Source organism: Myxocyprinus asiaticus, chromosome 3 (genome assembly GCF_019703515.2).
Source record: "Myxocyprinus asiaticus isolate MX2 ecotype Aquarium Trade chromosome 3, UBuf_Myxa_2, whole genome shotgun sequence".
NCBI classification, from domain to species: Eukaryota; Metazoa; Chordata; class Actinopteri; order Cypriniformes; family Catostomidae; genus Myxocyprinus; species Myxocyprinus asiaticus.
The window spans coordinates 21,467,974-21,493,365 of NC_059346.1; the positions used below are offsets into that span (position 1 = coordinate 21,467,974).

At 37.4% G+C, this 25,392-nt stretch overlaps 1 protein-coding gene across 1 annotated transcript in view; it reads left to right on the plus strand.

Annotated features, from left to right (window-relative positions):
• The window catches only part of unc5db (unc-5 netrin receptor Db), a 236,460-nt gene that overhangs the window by 125,289 nt on the left and 85,779 nt on the right, over positions 1-25,392 (plus strand). Inside the window, exon 2 of the mRNA XM_051662360.1 lies at positions 21,907-22,122. Within this exon, the coding sequence (XP_051518320.1) occupies positions 21,907-22,122 (216 nt within the window). The remainder of the gene's footprint in view (positions 1-21,906; positions 22,123-25,392) is intronic.

Below are 25,392 nucleotides of genomic sequence, written 5' to 3' on the forward strand. Positions count from 1 at the left end.
CACACACTGCCTGGTATATATGTCCTGGAGGGTGGGAAGCTCACCTCTGATGATGTGTCTGGCAGTTCGCACCACCCTTTGCAGGGCTTTGCAGTTGTGGGCGGTGCTATTGCCGTACCAGGCGGAGATGCAGCCAGTCAGAATGCTCTCTACATTGCTGGTGTAGAACCGTGTGAGTTTTGGTTTTGGTTTATTCCAAACTCCTCAGCCGTCTAAGGAAGAAGAGGCGCTGATGAGCCTTCTTCACAGCGGCTTCAGTGTGGATGGACCATGTGAGTTCCTCAGTGATGTGGACACCCAAGAACTTGAAGCTGCTGACTCTCTCCACTGGTGCTCCATTGATGGTGATGGGACTGTGTTCTCTATCTCTTCTCCTGAATTCCACCACAAGCTCCTTGGTCTTACTGACGTTGAGGGAGAGGTTGTGCTCCTGACACCAGTGTGTCAGAGTGTGCACCTCCTCTCTGTAGGCTGTTTCATAATTGTCAGTGATCAGACCAACCATCGTCGTATCATCAGCAAACTTAATGATGGCATTGGAGCTGTGTGTTGCCACACAGTCATGTGTGTACAGGGAATACAGGAGTGGGCTGAGAACACAGCCCTGCGGGGCTCCATTGTTGAGGGTCAGTGATGAGGAGATGTTGCTGCCCATTCTAACCACCTGGCGTCTGCTTGACAGGAAGTCCAGGATCCAGCTGCACAGTGATCTGTTTAAGCCCAGAGCCCGGAGTTTCTCATCAAGCTTGGAGGGCACAATGGTATTGAATGTTGAGCTGTAGTCTACAAACAACATTCTCACATAAGTGTTCTTTTTTTCCAAGTGGGAGAAAGCAGTGTGTATTGTAGATGCAATGGCATCATCAGTGGAGCGGTTGTTGTGGTAAGCAAACTGTAGTGGGTCTAGTGATGGAGGCAGCACAGAGCAGATGTAATCTCTGATTAGTCTCTCAAAGCATTTGCTGATGATGGGGGTCAAAGCAACAGGACACCAGTCATTTAAGCAAGTGATTTTGGATTGCTTTTGAACAGGCACAATGGTGGACATTTTAAAGCATGTTTGGACTACAGACAAAGAGAGGGAAAGGTTGAAAATGTCCGTAAAAATACCAGCCAGTTGGTTCGTGCACGCTCTGATGACGCGGCCTGGAATGCCGTCTTGACCTGCGGCTTTGCGGATATTCACCCATCGGAAGGATCGGGTTACATCCGCTATTGAGACGGAGAGTGAACTATCCTCTGTAGCTTCGGCCGTGAGAGCTCTCTCCGCGAGGGCGGTGTTATTTCCCTCGAAACGAGCATAAAAAGTATTTAGCTCATCCGGGAGAGAGGCAGCAGTGTTCACGGTGGAGTTTTTATTCCCTTTAAAGTCCGTGATGATATTAATTCCCTGCCACATGCTTCTAGAGTTGGTGGTGTTGAACTGTCCTTCAATCTTGTTCCTGTATTGACGTTTTGCTGTTCTTTTCGGAGGGCATAACTGGCTTGTTTATGCTCCTCCGCGTTCCCGGAATTAAAATCGGAGGTCCGCGCATCAAGTGCTGCGCAAACATCGCTATTAATCCAAGGTTTCTGGTTCGGTTAGATCCGTATTGTTCTGGTCGGAACAACTTCCTCTACGCACTTTCTTATGAAACACGTTATGCTATCAGCGTAAAGTTTGATGTCATTATCAGAGGCGGACCGGAACATCTCCCAGTCTGTGTGATCAAAACAGCCTTGTAGCATTGAGTCTGATTGGTCCAACCAGCACTGGATCGTTCTGAGGGTGGGTGCTTCCTGTTTCAGTTTCTGCCTGTAAGCGGGCAGAAGCAGAATGGAAGAGTGGTCTGATTTGCAAAATGGTGGACGGGGGAGGGATTTGTAGCCATCCCAGAAGGTAGAGTAGCAATGGTCCAAAACCCGGTCCCCTCGTGTGTTAAAACTAATGTGTTGGTGGTACTTTGGTGCGACTGATTTGAAACTGGCTTTATTAAAGTCCCCTCAAGTCACAATGAATGCGGCCTCAGGGTGCGCGGTTTCCTGCTTGCTTATAATCCCATACAGTTCCTTGAGTACCCGGTGTGTGTCGCTTTTGGCGGGATGTACACAGCAGTGATAATGACCGCTGTAAATTCCCTTGGTAGCCAGAATGGTCGACACAGAAGCATGAGAAATTCCAGATCAGGAGAGCAGAAAGACTTGATAGAATGTACGTTCCTCTGATCACACCAGGATTTGTTGATCATAAAACATACACCACCACCTCTGCTTTTACCTGAGAGGTCTTTCGCTCTGTCCGCTCGGTGTAAAGAGAAACCCGCGGGTTCAATGGCTGAGTCTGGAATCTCCGCAGACATCCAAGTTTCTGTAAGGCAGATAATGCAGCAGTCCCTCGTCTCTCGTTGGAAAGAGATCCGCGCTCTCAGCTCGCAGAGCTTGTTGTCCAGAGACTGAATATTTGCCAGTAGAATACTGGGTAGCGGGAGTCGATTTGCACGACGCCTTACTCTGATGAGAACGCCGGCTCTGTTTCCCCTTTTCCTTTTGCTTTTCCGTGGCCGGGCAGCCCAGACAAAGGGCACCGCTGGTGTGTTTGTAAACAGCGGGTCGGCATTGAGGAATTTGAAGTCCGGTTTACGGTGTGTAATTGCAGAACCAATCTCCAAAAATGTTTGTCTGTCGTAGACAATAAGGCAGACAACATCCAAGACAAAAAAACATAAGAATTGTAAACAAAACAAACAAAACACTACAATGTTGTGTCGGAGCTCGCAACGCATCAGCCATACTTGGTGCCATCTTGAGTCCATCCCTCATTATGTCCCGAATGGAACACTTAACAGATTTTTACTACATGGAAGCATTTGCCGTTTAACAGCTGACAGAAGTGACGTTTCAAGTGCACGTGATGTGTTGCCACTAGTTTTAGCGCTGAGCTACCCAGGCCCTCTTTAATGATTCTTTTTGAACTTTTGAATAAGAAATATTTGGAAATAAGAAATGCAGTTCATATTTAATTGATTAACTTATCAACTATAACACTATTTTTGCTACTGAATGCATTTCTGCCTTAACACTCTCATACTCAGAAAGTCAGAAAGAGAACTAATGATGTGGTCATTAGGAAAACCAATTGGCCAATAAAAAGTGCATTAGCAACATGTAAATGCCCTGTAACATATACAGTATGTGAAATATGGGTGCATTCCATTCAGAAGTGATCAGCCTTATGCCCTGTTCCCTTCAAAGACTTTACCTTCCATTGTGAAAATTTCAGAGGGCTGAAAGGTCATTTTGAACAAACTTTTTCAGGAATTTCTATTGAAAATTCTGTTTCACAGAATGCCCTTAATTATTGTTTTCCCTACAAAGTGCCCTATGAAGGCACCACTGATGCCATTTGGAACGCAGTATATGTCTACTTATCACAAAACTTGATGTAACAGCCTATCAAGCACAACAAATGATGAAGAAAACATTTGAAATCCGATCATGAGGAATCAAACCTACAAATGTGGATTAGATTAGGCTAGTAAAAATCCTGATTTTTGTGTGAACATAGCCTCTGAGGCCAGGCCTGCATTTACGTTGTAGAACTTATTATGGCACTGGCACCATAATTGTCTGGCTGGTTATTTTCATAGCTAAAACAAGAATAGTTTTCATGCTGAGTATTCAAGAAGATTGATCAGAGTGGACCTTTGGTCATTTCCCCTGGATCTTTTTCTGCCTCTGCGAGCCCGCCCATCACTACCTGTTAAATAAATCAGCCTATGCAACCCAATTTCCTTTTGAAGAGATTTAATTTATCTCACAACCACTGTTTTACTCATCAGGCGATTAAAGGGAGGCTATAGCCAGAAAAAAATTATGAACTTAGAATGGGAGGAAGAAAAATGTAATATCTTTAGAGATCAGAACCTACGTACTGACTTCTAAAAAATTATTTAAAATATAATTTAGTGACAACCTACATTTAAAAATGCATTATTTCTTAGTATTTGTACAATATAAATGATTGTTGCCACTCCAACAAGTACATTATTCCAATATTCATGTAAAATGGTCTAAACGGTTAGTCATTATGAGCCAGACAAACTCTCAGCTTCTGAAGAGTAGTAAGACTTGACTGTCATCTTTCCACTAGCCTTGTCACAATAGCCAAACCAAGTGTCTGTATTGCTCTTTCACAAAGCATAACTCAGTTCTGTGTTGTGCACTACCTGGCCAAATAAAGTTACCATTTGGATTTAAATAAGCAGATACTTAAGAGCTTAGGATTGGATCATTATTGCAGTGATTAATATGTTTTAGCTGGCAATTTTTTTTTAACCCTAACTTATGCAGTGTGTAGCTTCTTTATCTTAAACAACTAAGTCGGAAGATGTATCCCATGGTCAATGAAAAGATGTTACTGTGTTTCAGAAGCGGCAAATTATTGGCCTGCATCAAGAAAAGAAAATATGAGGCTAGAAAAATGACAAAAAGATTTGAATTTGAATTTTATTAATGTGAAAATGTAGACATGTGGCATTTAACTAAATTGAATTTTCCAAGGCGTATTTTATAGTTTTGAATTTGAATTTCATTCATTTGAATTCTAGACGTGGCATTTAACAACATTGAATTGTTTTTGTGGCATATTTTATAGGTTTGTATTTTTAAACAGCAAATTTTGTGTTCTGAATTTTTTAGAGGTGAAATTAGCTGTAAATATTCAGATTATAAAATTACAGCTGACGAAGAAATTCAATATTCAAAATTCAATACAGAATTCAATATTCAAACATTCAAAATGCAGAAATTCAGATTATACAGAAAGTAAGCCAGAGGTCAAGATTCTGGGTTACACAGGAAAAAGTAGAGGGTTTCAGAAAAGTTGAACGAAGCATTTTGGCCAGTCACAGAGATACTACAGGTTTCTGACCTCTGTGAAGTTGGCACCCCAATAAATCATTACCAAAACTATAGGCTACCATTCGTTTGTGCTGATTTGTGCTGGTTTGGTGTTTGAGATATTAGACATTTATTTTTTGGCTGTGTGATGTCACTTTCCACCCCATGTCGTCCAAATTGCTCCAAACCGGTGCAATTTGTTTGTGCTCGATTTGTGTTTGTGCCATTAAAAGAAACACTGTAACGGTTTCCCTTTCTTAGATATAGCAGGAAAACCTTTCGGGAGCAGAGATGTCACTCTCTACCCCATCTCGTCCAAATCACTCCGAACCGGTGCCATTCGTTTGTGCTTGATTTGTGCCGGTTAAAAGAAACATTGTATCTATCTCCCCTCCTTAGAAATAACAGCTTGTATTCGGGAGCAGTAATGTCACTCTCCATCCCATATAGTCCAAATCGCTCCAAACTGGTGTCTTTCGTTTGTGCTGGTTTGTGCCGGTTTGCGCTGTTGAAAGAAACATCATAACGTTTTCCTCTCTTTGAATTTAACAAGATCGTTTTTGGGAGCCGTTTGGATGTGCAGGCTACACCCCATGTCAATCACTCCATCGTTTGTGCTCAATTGGTGCTGGTCTGTGCTGTGATTTGTTATCGTTAACAATATGGTATCGTTTGGTATCGTTAAAGCATTTATTATTGACAAAGACTTAATCTTTCACCCCATCAAACTCCAAATGTAACAACAACAGTTGTCAGTGTTTGTACTGCAAATTGTGGTTTGTTTAATACTATATGTGACATTGCTGAACAAAGTACATCATGTTTAGATAGACGAATTATTCAGAAGTTTTTCGCAAGTAAACAGCCACAGTATTTAGATCTAAATTTGCTTTTATTTGTTTTAGTTTGAATAGAAGCTAGCATTTGTATAATTTTATAGGCCTATATGGCAGCTAATGTTCAAAATATTTGTTTGAAATTTCAGCACAATGTTTGAAAACTTGTTAGGGGCCATTCACTTACGTGAATGCATTGGGAATGTGCTAAAATTAGACACAGTGCCACGAAAAGAGCAAACTTTTAACAGTTTAGGTTCTTTTTAACTTGGCATGACATCTAAAAACGCAAACAAGCCATCAGAGACATCCATCTAGTACACAGGTACTATGAAAAACAATTATAAAACAGCGCAGACGGACACAAAAATGCGTTCAATGTGATCGGGTAAGACTAAAACAATGCATGAACATGCCATTTGTTTGTTGTGTTATTGTACATCTCTGAATTTGTTGTTACATTTGGAGTTTGATGGGGTGAAAGATTAAGTCTTTGCCGATAGTAAATGCTTTAATGATACCAAACACAGCATAAACCAGCACCAAGTGAGCACAAACGATGAAATGTTTTCGAACCTGTGCTTGAGTGGAACATGATCCGTCTGCAGTATTGGTGCAGGTGCACTTTGGTCAGAGTGGAAGAAATGTGATTTAAGCGTTTACATGCTTGTATAAAGTGATTAAAATAGGAGTACTCCACATATCTTACTGCGATTATCATTACTCTGATTATTAGTATAATCGCAATATCATAATCGCAATATTCTGTTTACATGAGCAACAGTTTAATCACAGTATTGCCTTAATCACATTATAATCGCATTATGAGGGTGCATGTAATCGCAGCCGATGTTTCTTTTAACCAGCACAAATCGAGCACAAACGAACAGCACCGGTTCGGAGAGATTTGGACAAGATGGGGTAGAGAGTGATGTCTCTGCTCCCATAAAGTTTTCCTTCTGTATAGGGAAATAGGTACAGGTTTCTTTTAATGTTGCAAACCGGCATAAATCGAGCACAGACTAATGGCACCGGTTTTGAACGATTTGGACAAAATGGTGTGGCAAGTGACATCACAGAGCCAAAAAATAAATGTCTAATATCTCAAACACCAAACCAGCACAAACGTTCATTTTTGCGGCACATATAAAGCACAAACTAGTAGTAGCCTATAGTTTTGGTAATGATTTATTGGGGAGGCAACTTCACCACAAACCTGTAGTAGCTCTGTTCAACTTTTCTGAAACCCTCTACTTTTTCCTGTGGAACACGGAAGCTTGACCTCTGGCCTACTTTCGGTAAGATCTGAGTTTCTGCGTTTTGGATTTTAGAATATTGAATTCTGTACTGAATTTTGAATATTGAATTTCTTCGTCAGCTGTAATTTTATAATCTGAATATTTACAACTAATTTCACCTCTAAAATGCAAATCTATATAATATGGCACAAAAACAATTCAATTTTGTTAAATGCCACATGTCTAGAATTCAAATGAATGAAATTCAGATTCAAAACTATAAAATACACCATGGAAAATTGAATTTTGTTAAATACTACATGTCTTAAATTCAAATTTACAAAATTCAAATTCAAATCTCTTTGTCATGTTTGTAGCTTCATAAGAAAAATGAAAAAGGAGATTGCTGAAATCACTGGAATTGGGTTAGAACTGTCCAATGCATTATTAAAACCTGGAAGGATAGTGGTGAACCGTCAGCTTCGCAGAAGAAATGTGGTCAGAATAAAATCTTGAATGATCGTGATCTGAGATCACTAAAACGCTTGGTGAAGACACATTGTAAAAAATTAAAAAAAAATTGAGAGTAGAACTCACGGCTATGTTTAATAATGAAAATAAGAGCATTTCCACATGCACAATACGACGAGAACTTACAGGATTGGGACTAAACAGCTGTGTTGCCACAAGAAAGCCACTTGTTAGTGAGGCTAATTGGAAAAAGCAACTTCAATTTGCTAGGGAGCATAAAGATTGGACTGTGGAGCAATGGAAAAAGGTCATGTGGTATGATGAGTCCAGATTTACCCTATTCCAAAGCGATGGGTGTCAGGGTAAGAAGAGCAGCACATGAAGCGATGCACCCGTCATGCATAGTGCCCACTGTACAAGCCTCTGGAGGCAGTGTTATGATCTGGGGTTGCTTCATTTGGTCAGGTCTAGGCTCAGCAATGTTGTGCGGCAATAAAATGAAGTCAACTGACTACCTGAATGTACTAAATGACCAGGTTGACCCATCGATGGATTTTATCTTCCCTGATGGCACAGGCATATACCAGGGTGACAATGCCAAGGTTAATCTGGCTCAAACTATGAAAAGAGTCATACAGGGAGCATGAGGAATCATTTTCACACGTGAATTGGCCACCACAGAGTCCTGACCTTAATCCCATTGAAAGTCTCTGGGATGTGCTGGAGAAAACTGTATAGAGTGGTTCGACTCTCCCGTCATCAATACAAGATCTTGGCCAAAAATTAATGCAACTCAAGATGGAAATAAATGTTGTTGAAATAAAAAAATGACGTTGCATAAGGTTGTCGAAACGATGCCACGACTAATACGTGCTGTAATCAAAGCTAAAGGCGGTCCAATGAAATATTAGAGTATGCGACTTTTGTTTTGGCCAGGCAGTGTAGTATTTGCTTGAGATAATGTTTTATTGCAAGTAAGTGGAATTAACAAATATTCTAAACATCAAAAACCACCAAAAATCGTTGAAAAAGCCTTTATTCTTTCAGAACACGAGTTACTGTATAAACTAATAAAGGCATTGTAGCCAAGTGGAGAAAGACTGAGAGAAAGTACTAAGCAACCTTGTTTGGATGCCGCCCCTTTATGCAATTTTGATGACACTGGTGTTGGCATCTCTTGTTCCACATTTGTGCTGTTGGAAAAAAAGGAATATACAGGATTAAATGTATGATGGAGCTAACAATAGCAAGTTCCAGTTGGTGTGTGTAAAGAATCATCTAGATGCAGTTGGGTTTTGTGTGTGTGTGTGTGTGTGTGTGTGTGCGCGCGCACACGCTCAAAGAATATGCGTGTTCAAAGTGTGTACACAAAGATTAGAATTTTCATGTTGATCATCTAATAGCCACTACCATATCTAAGTTGATCATGATTTCATTTTATTATAGTATTTCACAATTTGACTGAGAAAAGCACTTTCATTTAAAAAATCTTTCATTTAAAGTCCAATCAGTCACTGTAATGTTCTGAGATGGGAGTCACTCATAGTGTTCATTTGCCCACAACACACCAACCATACTGTTTTCACTATCTTTATTTCCCCCACATATTTTTCACTATTCTTTTTCTTTTATAGGAAAGAATGTCAGTACTTACTGTAACAATATTCTCTGAGCTAAAACATGCCTAATGTTATGCATGAGGCAAAAATGTGGTTTGATGAGTATAATTGTTCTCAAAGAGAGCTTCTATTACTTCACCATTTAATATTCAATGTATTATTCATTTTACTTCTAAATTACAGTGTTTTCAATTGAATACATTTTGTTATCTAATCTAATGCAATATTGGAAAAAATGCATTGCCTGTATCGCTGGGGTTGGATCTGAATTTACAAAGTCTAATTATACAGCACATTACAGGAATTATTACTTTAAAATGTAGTGTCCATTTGCTTTATGTAGGTGCCCACATTTGCTGAAATGTAATGTATCACCAGTATCTGGAGATCTCCATGAAAAATGCAATGCACTCTGATTGATTTTTAACACTTTAAGTCCACTGTAGTGCCCAAACAAAATAGAATTAATTCCCATTTTCTGCTGCCAGTTTGTGGAATCTCAAGTACAAGACTGTTATTTGATTTGAGACTTTATACATTATTTCATTCTTTTTTACAACTCTTACATTGTGACACATCTTTTCATCATTACAGTACACTGCAATATGAAGCAAAAAGCCTTTTCAATCTTCAAACATTTTTAATTTGAAAATAGAATTAATCTACACACTCTCTTACACATTTTAATCACCTGTTGAGGAATGCTGAGGATAAGCTCTCTGGGTAATCACACTCTTGACTTAATAACATTATTAGCTACAAAACCAGAAGTTGGAGTGCTGTATCTCTCTTCTTTACCAATCTCACAGATAGTACAGAACTCTTAAAAACTTCTTTTTCCAGACTCAGCAAAGTCTGATTTGCAAGATGAGTGTCATTAGTGGTGTTGTGGATGGCAAAATGCAAAAAGTAAGCAGTGGCACAGGCCTAACTCTGAGGACTGCTGATGCAACAATGTTTTTTGTCCCAGATCTCCTCTGCCAGTCTGGTTTGATGGCTCCTGGTGCCAGGGGAGTGGATGGGCATCGGTGCCACCTAAGGTAAATGTGAGATGTGGTGAGGGAGCCAGCAACCTCCTCTCTGTCACTGCAGACAAATCTGAGAACTAATTTTGCTGATAAGGTAAAATGACACCTGTAATGAATGCCCAACAATGAAAAAGTGTGCCCGTAGTGCTGAATGTGTGGAATTGAGTGTTGGATGTGGTATGTAGAGAAAGAAAGGAGAATGATGAATAGGACCTACTTGCCCTGGCTTCTGTGTGAGCATTAAGTACTGGCTTCTTTTCACTGTTTTGACCCCTACGTTCAGCTTGTGGCTCGTCTTTCTTCACATGCAGCCCACATCCATTAGTAAGCAAAGAACTGGAACTAAAACATGTAAAGTGGAGGAAATGATCAGGGATGTGCATGAGTAATCGACTAAGAGTACTAGCCAGCTAGTCTAACCAGCTGTGTTTGTGTCGACCGTGAGTGGAAGTGACGCCCACTTCTGAAGTGGCCCCGCCCTCTTTTGTAGATCTCCAGTTGGAATCTCTTACCAAATCTCTCAGTTACAATTAAGTTCACGGGGGTGGGGGGTGAGCTCTGTCAATATGTGTCGTTGAAGTGTTGGATGAGAGAATAAGACAAGATGGAGTCTTGTGTACTTTCACGCAAAACCAAGTGTGGCAACACTTTTAATATTTTGATTCTTATTGAATTCTACTCTTGGTATTCGGTCCTTGTTGGAGTCATGCATACAAGGATTATGACAAGGATCAGTTTTTATGGTGGAAAGGAAACTGTTTTTTCTGAATAATAACTTGTGAAATGACAAACGTGATCTATAGCCTTTTTATGAAGACTTTTTATATTACCCTAATGGCGTCAGGATTGGTTTTAATGTAAGCTCCGGGCGAGTACAAATGTTTTTTACTGTTATTTTTTACATGTTGTTTTATTTTTTATTAATTAATATTGGTAATGAAATTTTTCTCCCAAAAGAAAACAAAGATATTTTGATACCGTTCTTAGTAGAGATGTGCTGAAAGACTAATTTCACTGATGTTTAAATGAAAATTTTGAAGTCGACTAGTCTAAATAGAAACCAACCTTCAGAAAACAGTAAAAAAAAAAAAAAAAAAGTGTAAACAGTAAAAAAAAAAAAAAGTGTTTATGCGACCCATTTAAAATACTTAATCTATTCCAAATCCAAAGCTAAATTCCACTGAAAAGGGGCATTTGTCTGCAATGTGCATGCCTTGCATTATGATTATTGTACATTAAATATAGAACATTACACACATTCACTGAATCAACGTTAGCGAATATTTAACAGGCATATTTATTGAAAACAATTTAATAAATAGTGCAGGACCAATAGAACAACCCAGCCTGTTCTAAACGGAATTCACCATGTAAAATAATTAACAGGTAGACTAAGCCAAATCTACGAGAGAGAAAAAAAATGCGCTGAATAGTGCAGTCGTGCATTAGCCATTGATCTAATATGACAGCTGTTCAGTAAAGAATGTTAACCAATAACAGTTACAATGTAAAAAAAAAAAAAAAAGTAGCCATAGGATAGAAAAAATAGGCCTGTGGTGTAGCCTTCAATAAACCTAATGTATTGCACACAGAATAAAATATTGTTTAACCCGTTAAGCTTTCGGCACCTTGTTGAAAATAAACAGTCATTTTCTAGGCTACTTACTCAAAAGCATACATTTTTTGATGAGCAAAATTAACACGTCGACATGGTCCAGTGAAAGACTGGACTTGATTCACCTGAGGCTGCTATCCTGCACTTGAAAAAGCCTGCACAGTGGAAAAATAAGGCACAAGCATGCACAGATTTGAAGAAGACTCAAATGTGAAAACATCCATAGGGAATTTCAAATGTTTGGAAATCCGTTCCCCCACCACCACCGAAGTGATTTCATAACTTCTTTGCTGAGTTTGCTTGTCTAGGGAGAGGACATTTTCCTGCACGTGCCACGAGTGAGAGAGGGAAGAAGCACACACAGCCTGAGGTGAAATGAAACTTTGTATCTGCTCCAGATATCCTCTTTTTAAAATAATATTTGTATTATTAATTCTATTTAAAATATGTAACATTAATATGACAGTAATTTAAGTACAGCCTCTGTAAAATTATAAAGCCAAATGTAAATGTGTAAACATTATTATCAATTTAATGGGGGGAAATATTAACCGACTAGTAATTCCAGTGTCAACGAGCAGCATCAGAACATTTAGTTGACGAGTCTTGCACATCCCTAGTTCTTAGTAAAATTTGTGAATAAAACAAAATATAAATTTAACATAGGCTACATGTCATACTTGATATGTTTAACTGACATTTTACTTTACGATTTAATCAGTTACTTGTTTATTGTTGGTTAGAGTACTCAACCACAAAATTACTCGAAAATGCCCATCCTTAGAAATTGTCTGCCTGTGCTCTTTTTAATGTTTAATTCTACTTGTGGCACCTATCAGTTAAAGAAAGAGTCCACTGTATTCCTATTACTTTTAATGTTAACAGAGTTTATAGTTATATCTCTCAGCCTCTGAGTCTTTGCTCTTCATTAAAACTCGTCATGCCTTCACCAAACCTGTCAACAACGAGCACTGGAAATTTTTCAAGGTCATCCTGTCATTTGGCCTCTGCTTGCTGTACAAAATGAATGTACTGACAACAGTGACACCTAAGAAATACCAGAGAAACTAACTTTGCAGAGATACGGCATGCAGAGACAACATGTCAGCTTCATCCACAGAGCCCATATGCTCATTGTAGTCAACAACAGCTTTTGGGCATAGCATCTGTATTCCAGTCACATCCTGTTTGTTCCTTGTCACATCAGTGAGGAGGCAGGAGTGTAGATGGTTGACAGAGCTGTTACATCGCGCTTAGTTTTCCAACTCACACATGAAATTCCATCAGAAATTAGACTGTCCTTTTCAAAGGCCCTTTCTGGGCTTGCAAATGATCTGTTGGGCTTTTTCTGAGCCAAACCAATAGAAGATCCTCTTCACACTTGTTTTATCCAAGGCTTGTTGTATGGCTTGACTATAGCACTTTTTTTTTTTATCAATTTAGCTGTTTCCTAAGTTTCCTAATTTTAAGCCAGTCATCTGGTTAGAAAACAGCTAAAAATGTTTGTACTCATGGAATGGAAATGGAGTGTCTCTCATCTAAGCAAGAGGATCACTGATCTCAATTAATTGCCATAAAAACAAGTTTCTTCAGTGGTAATATGCCAGAAAGTTTGTCAAGCATGGGTGGCATACTGAGTGGTATGTAATGTCATGGGCTCAAAAAATCTTCATCAAATAAGAGTCTAATGGGCCCTCAATTTCTTTAATGTCAGAAGGGTCTAGGAGTCTTAAATAACTGCATGTTAAAAGTTGTCAAATTTAAATTTGAATATTTTTTCATTATATTTAATGAATTAAGTATTCAAAAGCAGCAAACCTTCTTTTCCACATTTCATTCACCCTTGTAGACAGAAGTATGCATGTGTGCGTGTGAAAAGAAGGCGGAGATATTTGAGACATCAATTATAAGCAAAATCCTCCCTCCCTTTCTTACACACTCTCTCACATTTTCCTCTCTCACTCTTTCACATCCTTTCTCTCACTTTCATCCTTTCACCTAAACTGGGATTATCTTGACACATTCTGACATTTCTGCCTTAAAATTCAGAAATACTTGAGAGGCATATGTGTAAAAAAAAAAAAAAAAGAAGAAGAAGAAGAAAGTGCATGGTTTTAAAGTGCTGAGGCTTTTGGTGCAGGTGCTGAAACAGAGATGTGTAACTATATGAAGTGGATGCTTGGTGATAAGGGGTAATGTGTCAAAACTCACATCCAAGCAAGCTGTTTTTCATGCCCTTCGATAACGGAAAGCCAAAGAGGCCAAAATAGCAGACATGGGAATTGCTAACACATTTGGAGCTGTCGGTACTTATGGAAATATGCTTTATGAGAGTAGTAGAACTAAAGCCTTAGCATTGCGATGACTGAATGCAAGCTATATCGACATTGTTAGCATTATGTTAGCAACATTTTTTTTTTTTTTACATTCAGCGGTAGACAAAATAAATGTCCCAAATGGAAGTTAATATTAAAAAAAGAAAGAGAGACCAAAGAAGGACAACATCTGTCTCAAACAAGGATTATTTAAGTATACCTGGTTCTACCCAAAACACAAAATGAAGGTAAATGTTAAATAGCAATGTTAAATGAAACTTAATAACAAACACAACCCATGAAATAACAGAACAATATAAACAAACTGTTGTTACCAGTTATTAAATTAAAATGTCCCACGCCCATCACAGTGTTCATAAATGCATACAAATTGGTATAATGTGTTTAAATTAAGAACAAATTGATATATATTTTTTAATGTTTGAATTTTTTATTAATGTTTGTTCTGTTACAGCTTGATTCATTTTGTAATTTTGCACATTAACATAAACTAAAAGATATAATTTTCATCGACTAAAATCATATTTCATTATATGTCATAAAACTATGACTACTGCAGTGTACAAATTAACACTGGCTGCCCATTAAACAAACAACAGAAGGCATCCTATATATTGAACTGAGGAATGAGCTAAAAGAAGGAAAGGTGCACAAAATAAACATTAATAAAGAAACAACACTTAGTACTCTGGGGAGGAAGAACAATGTCACCTCGTTGTTTGCAGTTTTTGCAGGGATGTAATAAATACACATCATTAGAATGTTATGCAGTATACGGCAGGTTCAGGGATGCACTCTTGTCATGCAGCTTACATCATTATAATGAATCACCTGTATTAGTATATCATTTACTTTTCTTTAGATCATCCCTTGTTCGCCTACTGCTCTCTGGAAAAGCTGTGGACCTTCATTGCAGATATACATTGCAGAGGCTGTATAAAAACTGGCATAATGAGGAAATAAATGACTTATTGGTGGCTTGCTTGTTGGAGTCATTAGGACTTATATTTATGCACATCTATTATAGGAGGAGCAGCCAAGAGTATGTTCTTTTTTATAGAGTGTGGATTGCTACAGTTCCAATTATCAATTGCCTTTTATTGTAGTAAGTGTGCATGCATGTGTATTTTTGAAACATATGTATAAAATCATGACCACTCACATGAGATGAGGACTCTAGTCATATCAGTAACCTTATAAAAGCTGTTTTATTGTACATGGGGCAGGGGGCCTCATAGGGGCTGCCATTTTAGAATCACATGACCAGCTGAATACTACTCGCTTAATTTTAGTAACCGTCATGTTATTGGACACTGTCACTCTTGGATTAAATTAATCATGGCTGATTGTGAATAGTGAGTTTCTACAATGGCATCTGTAACTGAAAACTATTGATTTTGAATGATGCTGCATCCACATCACTATGTGTCACTGAAAGTCCAAGATGACACGAACAAAAAGTTACTGAATGCACCTTTAAGTGTTTTTAATGGTGATCCACATAATCGTTGTTATTGGTGATTGGTTAACTTAGTGCAGGTTAAATGGAAGCTTTTATAATTAGAATGCCTTTTCCTCCATCAGTGAACCAGCAAACACGTATGTTTGCCCTTGACTAGTCACTACTAGTCACATAATTGCTTGCATACAGTATGTGCTGACAATGTCAAAATGTACAAATGTAAAAGTGCTCTTGAAAATAATTCACCCTTTGGCCCATAATGTATAAGGGTATGTTCAGCTGCTGTGCTGTACTTATAAATTGATGGTATCAGTTTTGTGCAGATCAATATAGGTTTGCATTTAGATGACAGAGTAAGAGGCAAAGAGCATAAACATACAGATAAGAATCGTCTTTAGCCTTCACCTTGTGTTCTATTGGAGGAATTCCTTTTGTTGTCACCATTTGCTTTATTATTAGTAATTCATATATGGATGAGCTTCATGCCATCTGCTCTTTCCAACATATTTTCTGTTCATGAATTCCAAATTAATTCAAAATCAAAATGATTTTATGATGCTTATTTTATCATATTTTGTATACTGAAGTTTGGTACTTGATGCTGTCTTTTAGGGATGCTCCGATCAGGATTTTTACAGCCGATACTGATCTTCTTTTCACCTGATCTGCTGATACCGATCCCGATCATTTCACCTTTTTATCAGGATCTCTGCCATAACTGGCTAAATGCAAGCTTTCTGCAAACTGTTAATTTAATATTCCTCTTCCCAGTAATATCACTTTTCCTAGTTTTTGCTTAAAAAAAAGTTTAAAAGGCTTATTCAATAGCTTTTTTAAAAAAAAGACTTTAAAACAAGTATAGGCTAACAAAATAATCTCTATATTAAGATAGATAGCCCTATAAAAAATGAAGCTTAGTGTCAAACTGAAGACAAACTAATAACCCATAGGTGCAATTAAACTTAATGCAACATTTTGGGTTATTGATTAATTGTCGTTATTTCATATAATATTATTGTTCCTTATTTTATTTATATTTTTGCATTATTTTTAACACATTAAATTATGGTATCTTAATATAGTATAAATAATTATTATATTTATAAATTCCTTCTCCGCCTTTTCATTTAGTTTCATTTTTCACTTGTTGCTGTTTGAACTTTAATGAGGGGAACACGCGCTATCTTATGCAAGAGATGAAAAGAAAGCGGAGAAAGAGTGCATGTTTCTGGACTCTTCAGGTGCTACTAATGTTAATTACGGTTAATCAGTAGATATATAATAAAGATGTTTAAATTACACAACATCTTGTAACTCACGTTATTACTGAGATGCCTATGCACGGCGGAGACTGCTGCCATGAATGATAATAAGAACCGTTTCACAGCTCGCACTGTTTTCCCTTTGCCTTGTTGCGTGTGAAGCGCCACATTAACAGTACAGTACACAAACTTTTCATATTCGCCATACCACTCCCACTGCATCATTCTTAACTGCTGAATCAAGTTTGTTGTCTTACAACACTATGCCAGTATTCTTCACACTCCGTGATGCTGTGACAGTGCTGCTGAAGTCTTAAAGGAGCCGTGCGTCTTTTGCGACATGAGCGATCGGTTTATGCGATCGACCAAATTACTGATCACCGATCGAGTTATAAGATGTGAATATCGTCCAGTACCGATTGGTGGCTGATCGATCAGAGCATCTCTATTGTCTTTTATTCATGTTTAATTCATCGCAGGCCAGTTTAGGTGGAACAAAGTTTAGACTCTATTCAGAGCAACAGATGGCAGATGGATCGATTTTGACACCAAAGATGGTCACCAAAGATCTCATCGCCCTCTCCATGGCTATGTTCACAAAAAACATTTTGGCCTAAATGGCTCAAATGTGCTTAAGTATTTGTAGTCTGAACCGGACAAAAACATATATAAAACATATAGCAAATATAAAATGATTTTTACTAGCCTAATCCAGTCCACATTTGTAGGTGGTTTGAAATCCTCATGCTCAGATTTCATGTGTTTTCTTCATTATTTGTTGTGCTTGATAGGTTGTTACATCAAGTTTTGTGATGAGTAGACATATACTGAATTCCAAATGGCATCAATGATGCCTTCATAGGGCACTTCGAAGGGAAAACAATAATTATGGGCATGCTGTGAAACAGAATTTTCAATAGAAATTCCTGAAAAAAATAGTTCAAAATGACCGTTTTATTGCACCTTACAGCCCTCTGAAACTGTCACAGTGGCAGGTAAAGTCTTTGAAGGGAACAGGGCATAGGGGTGATCACTTCTGAATGGAATGCACACATATTTAATATACTGTATATGTTACAGGGAAGCCAAAGCAGTGCAAATTTTACAATAATACAGACAATGGCTTTACCCACCCAATGAGAAGTGCTAAGGTGCGGTAACCCACACCGGTTGTGAGCCACCACAGCACGATAACATAGGCTATTAAATGTCTCACGTGAATGCATGGCGCTTGAGCATTGGTGCACTGCAATACAGGAAGGGGGTCTTGCCACCCGACCTTTTTAGCATGCTTCAATATGGGATACAAAGCCTTCAAAACAGGAAGTTTCCCTGCCCGCTTAAAATACAGGACAAAAGGCATCCAGTATGGGATTGGGCCCTCATAATTTTGGCCAAAATACGGGACATCCCGGCTAAAACATGACAGTTGTCAACCCTAGCAGCAACAAAGATTGCATATGCCACCCCTCACATTTTTTTAAGCAGCTGTCTTTGACAAACGTATTCATATTTGTATATTGCCCTCATGAAAAACATAATCAATGGCAAAACAACCATTGCTAACATACGCAAGTTTGCAAGTCAGCTAATGTGGATGTGCTGGCAAAGGCAACGGCAGTCTAAACAGAAAAAAATCTGATCTAGCCACTTGTAACTTGCAGTTTGAACAGTTAGCCTAAGCATGAGATTTGAGGAAAAAATCTGATTTTCCCTGCAGTTTGAACAAAGCCAATGATAAATTGTAGTTTTTAGTCACAGGTGACAAAACATGATCTTATGTTAATTATACATTTAATGTGTATTAAACACGGATACAATGTTTTTAACACTTTTGCCAACATCTTGTTATACATTCTGCTCAATAAAGACAAATTCTTTGATTATTTTGCGTGAGCACCATGTTTTAGGGTCTGAAACCCTCTCTAATATTCTGCATCTAAGATTTCCTACTTTTACCTTTTTCCCATGGGATGATCTGTGACATTCTCCTGTCATCCCTAGTGTGACTGCGCTTTTCCACTTGATGGTTCTGCAGATTGCCTAGAATGCACGTCTCCGTAAACCAGGTACCACACACCTGGTAATCTGTAACTCAGAGTAATACCTGGGAATATGTAACTCAGAAAAATGTGTTTGGCATACTGTATAAAGAAAAAGAGCAATCAACAATTAAACTATTTAAATTAATGGTTAAAGTGCTGTTGGGATGTTTTGTTTTATATATACTGAACATGTCTGCTGTTTGGAATTTTTGCCCCTCTTATAAAGGTTGTCAAGAAAATCATGCAAGATGAGGGGAAAGGTACTGTACGTTTTCCTCTCTTAATCATAGTGCATTTGTCCAAATATTGTAGTACAGAATGTGAGACCAGGGGCAATTGTAACACTACAGTTCTTCAGTCACAAACAAGATAGATAGATAGATGACACTTGTTCAGCAAATGCTTAGTAAAGTTCTCTATCTGCTATCTGATAAACCACTTTAAATTAGAGTCCAATGGATTGAGATCCTCACATTGTGTGGGCATGTGGGACTACCAGGTATAATAATTCCAGCATGCTCATAATCTACTGAATGTCCCTGTTTTAGAGGGTCCAACTGCTCTTTTCCCAAACTTACTTGGGCTTGTAATGGTACTACAATATAATAATGGCTTTGAAAGTGCTTTTAAAACTTGGTTCTGTCGTATCTGTCTGAGTTTGTTGGGTTCCAGTGGTTCAGAGGTTTACAGCTTGCATTGGCTGTTCTTAAAAAAAAGAAAAAGAATGTTTAGACCTATGAATGCTCTTTGATCAGTAGTAATTAAAAGAGAATATATATATATATTTTTTTCGATATAAGAATGCTTCTTTTTTTATTGAACTTTAGCCAAAGTTCTCTTTAGTGCATTTGACATGAGAAAGTCTTGTCATATTGTCATATTGCTTGTGTAATAATGATATGACTTGTCAGTACTTGAAATTTCTTGTCAGCTAGACATTTTTTCACAAAATGTGCAACTTTGGAACTTAAAAGATAAAATACAATTCCACATTTCCACATTTAAGTGCTTGTACTATTTAAAAAAAATAATAATAATAAATAAATAAAAAAAAACACACACAACTGTATCAATATGACCTGCAATCTCTTATTTAACACTGTGGCCATGGGAAAGTGAACATTTACAGTGACAGCAAAACATTTCAATTCCATTTTCACGTGTTGTGCAAAGAAATAGATCGGCTTCTTTCAGCTTGTTGAACATGCATTTTCATTTGGGCATTTCTTTTTTTGTAATTAACATTTTTATTGATTCATATGTATATGACAGTAGAAAAAACTCAACACATATATAAAGAATCAACATTTTACATTTAAACCCTACTAATACAATCCCACCCTGACCCCTAACGAACACCCCTGTGGTCACACATAACACACACACAATCCAAAAAAAATAACAATAATAAAAAAAAAAAAAAAAAAAATATATATATATATATATATATATACATCCACATCCACGCATGTTAATTATCAAAATAGCGTGACCGCAAATGTCTGAGGTGGTGTAGAATGCAAGACTATTAGATTACAGTGGGAAGAGTTGCCGGCTGTGTAATGGCTTTCATGGGATTATAAGCATTTGACAGACTTTGCAGTATTCAACATTTTATAGCCAGTCTCCCATGAGCTGCCAGCTCTATTCTACCATGAATCCCAGAGGTGGTGTGTATAATAGAGCACAACAGTCTGGTTCTGGAAGTAAAAATCCTATTAATTTTTTCCATAGATGAATTGATTTTCAACGATAACTTATAAACCTTTAAAGACAGACATACCTTGAGCTCTGAGGTTGTTCATCGATGGTATGTGCTTCTGTTGAAGCCATCCATCATGGTCCAGCAGAGAAAGCTTCACCAATCAGAGAACCATGCCTCGGAGCGATCGCCCACTCCTATGACGCACTGTGACTGATGTAATCGAGTCTGTGTCTCTTCACCCTTAAACTACTTATCTATTTGTAAATTTCAGAATATTTTGCAATAAACATAAATTATATTGTTTCTATACTTATAATCAATAACCTAAAATCAATAGTTTTATATATTCACGTAGTTTTTTATTCAATGACATCATTCGCAATGCTTCATGGGATTGTACTGTAGTCCGTGCCTTTATGAAAGATGGTAAGTACACAGTCTTGTACCTTTGTCTTTTTGTCCGATTTTCAAATACTTTTTTGCCTCAAAACAAAGTTTGTGATGTTGTGATTTACCTCAGAGCTGGTTGGTTTGGTTCTTGGCTTACAACTCTTTTATGAAGGATATTATAAAAAGTCTATGGGGAAAATGAATAGGAAAAACTGTTGTGCTCTATTGACTCTCCGCATTAGAATGGCATGGATGTAAAATATCTCTAATAATTTTTTTCCTCCTAAAGAAAATAGGCTTATGAAGATAATCCCTCCATCCTCAACAGTGTTCTATCCATCTCTTTTCTTTCTTTCTTTCTTTCTTTCTTTCTTTCTTTCTTTCACTCCCTCTTCTCAGCCTGTCTGCTGTTTTAATTATTTCTTTCTTTTAAGAGAATGGCCCATGCAAGGAAGAGCATTCTCATTTTCTTTCTGCACTGAGAGGCATTTTAGCTCATCAGTCAAACACAAAGCAATCAGTTGTTCCCTCTTCCGTCGCTAATTCTTTTATTCTTTTCATCAAAAAATCACTCAGGGAAACCTGATGTGCTTTTAAAGTAGAAAATGCCTTGAATTGTTTTAGTGGAATTGTCTATTTGCACTCTGTTTAAAATCAATGGGAAGCTTACAACATTCCCCAGAGGAAAATTATTTTCAGACTTGAAGCTGAATGAAATGCAGACCACATTTAGATAAAATCATGACATTTTTTCATTATGTTTAATGAAAGCATTGTATGCACAGGATACACCTAAAAATGATGTTTTTTTTTTTTTTGTTTGTTTTGTTTTTTGTGTGTGTGGCAATTATTTCCGGAATGTATTGAAATATTGATTAAAAAAGGTGATAAAAATTATGATTTTAGTAGTTTAAATTATGAGTTATTTTGGAGTATAAATGTTTGTTCATGAGAGAATGTATGTTTTAAAAATGTACTGAATGTTTTTGTTACATGCATTAATTGATTTTTGATTTCACAGGAGCTGTTGGTGATGGCCTTGCGGATTCCCTGTCATCAGTTGGTGGGACATTACCTCACTTCCTGCAAGAGCCAGAGGATGCTTACATAATAAAAAATAACCCAATCAAGTTGTGTTGCCGTGCGACTCCTGCCCTGCAGATCTTCTTTAAATGCAATGGAGAATGGGTCCATCAGAACCAGCATACCTCAAAAGAATACATAGACCAAAACACTGGTAAGTACACATATGTTCAGACGGCTATTACTGTCCACCACACCAGATATTTCACTTGGTTTTATACGTTTATATACAAGCCAATTGGTTTATCTCTTCATCAATGTGGGTACAATACATAAATCTGTGATCTGTAATGGACCTTTACTTTCATTGGCCCCACTGTTTTCTGCTCTGTATTTTGCCTTGTGTACTGAAAAACTATAACTAAAAACTAAATTACTATATTCAAAAAAGTACTTTTATAGCCATGAATAAATACATTAATATGAGTTAGTTTCAATGGGCTTATTTTATTAACTTTATTTCAATAAGCCTATGATTCAAAGTTTAGACATTTAAATGGACATTGTGATTGTCATGAATAGTTCAAGATCATGATTTTGGTTGGGGTGCCTTTGCACCACTTAATAGGCTAATCATCTTGTCAAGTCAGGTGTTATATTGTAAGTTTTGTAAAGTTCATTTAATATTTTCTTAGCAACTCACTGGCTACAAAAATGTACAGTGCAATTAAGACCAACTTACAGGGACAGAGGTTCACATGTTATAGATGTAATCTCACGTTTTTATCTCAGTTGAGACATCCAGAATGAGCACACAAACACCCCATTGTAAGTAAACAAACAGATAAAACCAACAAAGTTTCTGTACAGAGTTCCTGCTACTCAGTTGTAAACATTGCTACACTTCCGGGTGTGTCGCACGTGCGCCTGTTTTCACGTGAACATGCCAAAATGATTACGCCACACGCACATTCTGCTGCTGACCGGAAGCGATGATTTATAGTTAAAAAGTACTTAAATATTGATCTGACTGTTTGTTCTTTTTGGAGCTTCAAATGTCGTTATCACTGTCCACTTGTATTTTAAGGACCTACTGAGCTAAGATATTTTTCTATTTTTCTTCAAATGTGTTCTACTGAAGAAAGAAAGTCATACATACCTGGGCTAGTATGTGGGTGAGTAAATAATGAGAACATTTTCATTTTTGGTTGAACTAACCCTTTAATAGGCAGTGTCAACTATAAGTAAGCCATTTGTAGGCTGATTCCACCAAGTATAACACTGTGGCACTAGTAGAATATTCCTCTGTTTGTTTGAACGGCTGTTAAACCAAGCACAGCACCAATGGTGTGAGTTCGGGGAGGGACTATCTGCTTTTTGACCAATTGAATATGGTGGGGAGTTTTCTGGAATCCGTTCGATTATTTTTCCAGTTCGTTTGGTGACGCTAGTGGTGCAGAAATGACACACTTCAGCTATAACAAATAAATCTTTGCACCACCTTCTCTGCAGCACACCATGATTAGTCCACATTCTGAGAGAGTAAAGTTTGCCATGTATTCACGAAAGCTATATGGCAGGAAGAGCTTCTTAATTGCTTCTGGAAGTTCATTATTGTGTGATTGCTGTGCTGTGAAATTGTAGAGGGCCTGATAATGGGGAAATGAAAATTCACAACAAATTATTTTCTGGTCTACATATGGGAAAAGTTCACTTGGAGTCATGTAAATTCAGTGCAAAGAAAACACGGATTTTCTATATTCAAGTGTTGCTTTACATAGCTCATCTAACTCATCTGTTCTGAATGGTAACAAATTCATTTGGTGCTCTGTTCCTCTACCATCAGAACAAGAACAGGAAGTGAAACAAGTGAGCATGTAATCAGCTAAATAGACGTCTAAAGATTGGTCTGGTAAATCTCAGATTCTGCAGTTACAATTAAAATATGCTTATTTTTTGTTTTTTCTTGTTTTGTTTTTTCTTTTCTGAAAAGCATGAATCCATGGATCTGTCCTGTCTTGTGTCAACAGTAAAGACTGGAGGTGGTGTAATGGTGTATTGTATGATTTCAAGACACTGCAGATCTTATCTGGTGATCTGCCAGGTTTTTTAACACAGATTTTCTGCTTGCTAAACTCCATCTTGATACAATACTCTACATGGTCAAGAATTTGCAACATGTTTTCTTACCCGTATTTCTGCACCCTTGAGCATTTTCAGTTTGCATATCCTTGCACACAGATTCATCATGCTTGCCCTCAAAGGACATATCATTATAAATTAACTGAGTCAGTTCTACTGGTCATAAATGGCAAGCACCAACCATCGCATGTCATACATGAAAGAGTGTGCTTAGGTGGTGGGAAATGCCCTTTTTCATCAAAAGTTGTGCTTATTTCACTCTATAGATGCTGAGTAGAGATTTTTAAATGACAGGAGGATCACAGATAACATGTTCCTGAAAAACTTATGTGTGGCTTTGTGTAAAATCTAAAATATTTACAGCATATAGATATGTATACTTTGTAAATATTTTTCTAACATTTTTCATCACTACAGTATAATTTTAAACCCAAAATGTTTTGTCATTGTACAAATTCTTGGAGTTTGCAGTTGCTACTTTATTATACAATGTTTTGTCTGTTTAATTTATCAGCTACTCTACAAAAAAAATAAAATAAAAAATAAACAAAAATAAATTAATTTGCAGCCATTTTCCAGGACAGGCTGCTCTTTTTACAATCACCGTACACTGCTACCCTTTTTTTTTATTTAATTTTTTTACTCTATCCAGCTGCAATATGGAAAAAAGTAATTTCCTCTCCTGAGAAAATATTTGCCCCATGATTAGGTTCACTACCTGCAGTGTTGCCAAGGCGATGGACTGTATCAGTCTGGACCCAAGTGTATTTGCAATTAGAAGAGGCAGATGAAGTCTTCGTTCGGCCAATCACATTTCCAGCTTTACATCAGTGCTAAGCTCATAACCAGTGATAATTACATCCTTTATAGCGCCCCACCATGCCACCATAATGAATGACAAAATGGGGATTGGATTAGAGAGAGGCTAATCAGATTCACAGATCTACAAAACAGATCTGAGCATGGGCCTTCAATGTCAATGCAAGCGGAAGATAAGATCTGTTATTTACCAGCCAAGCAGATAAGCAGCAACACACTGACCTTGTTTAGTCCACGCATAGATGGAGAGGTACCAATGTAAAAGTGCTGGACGGGGAACAATTACCTATGTGGTGATGTCGGGAAGAACAATTTGTGACCTTATTTTAAAAATTGTGGTTGTAGTTGTAACAATTTGAAATTAAGGTAGTATAGTTGATACTATCAATTAGGATTGGGCCTTTTTGTTTATTCTTTTTAGCTAAACATGCGTACTTTGCAATTCTATTTTTGCATACAGTTTTTTTTTTTTTGCCTTTTAACAAGCATGTCTTATAAATGTAGTCAATATTTTCCATGCCAT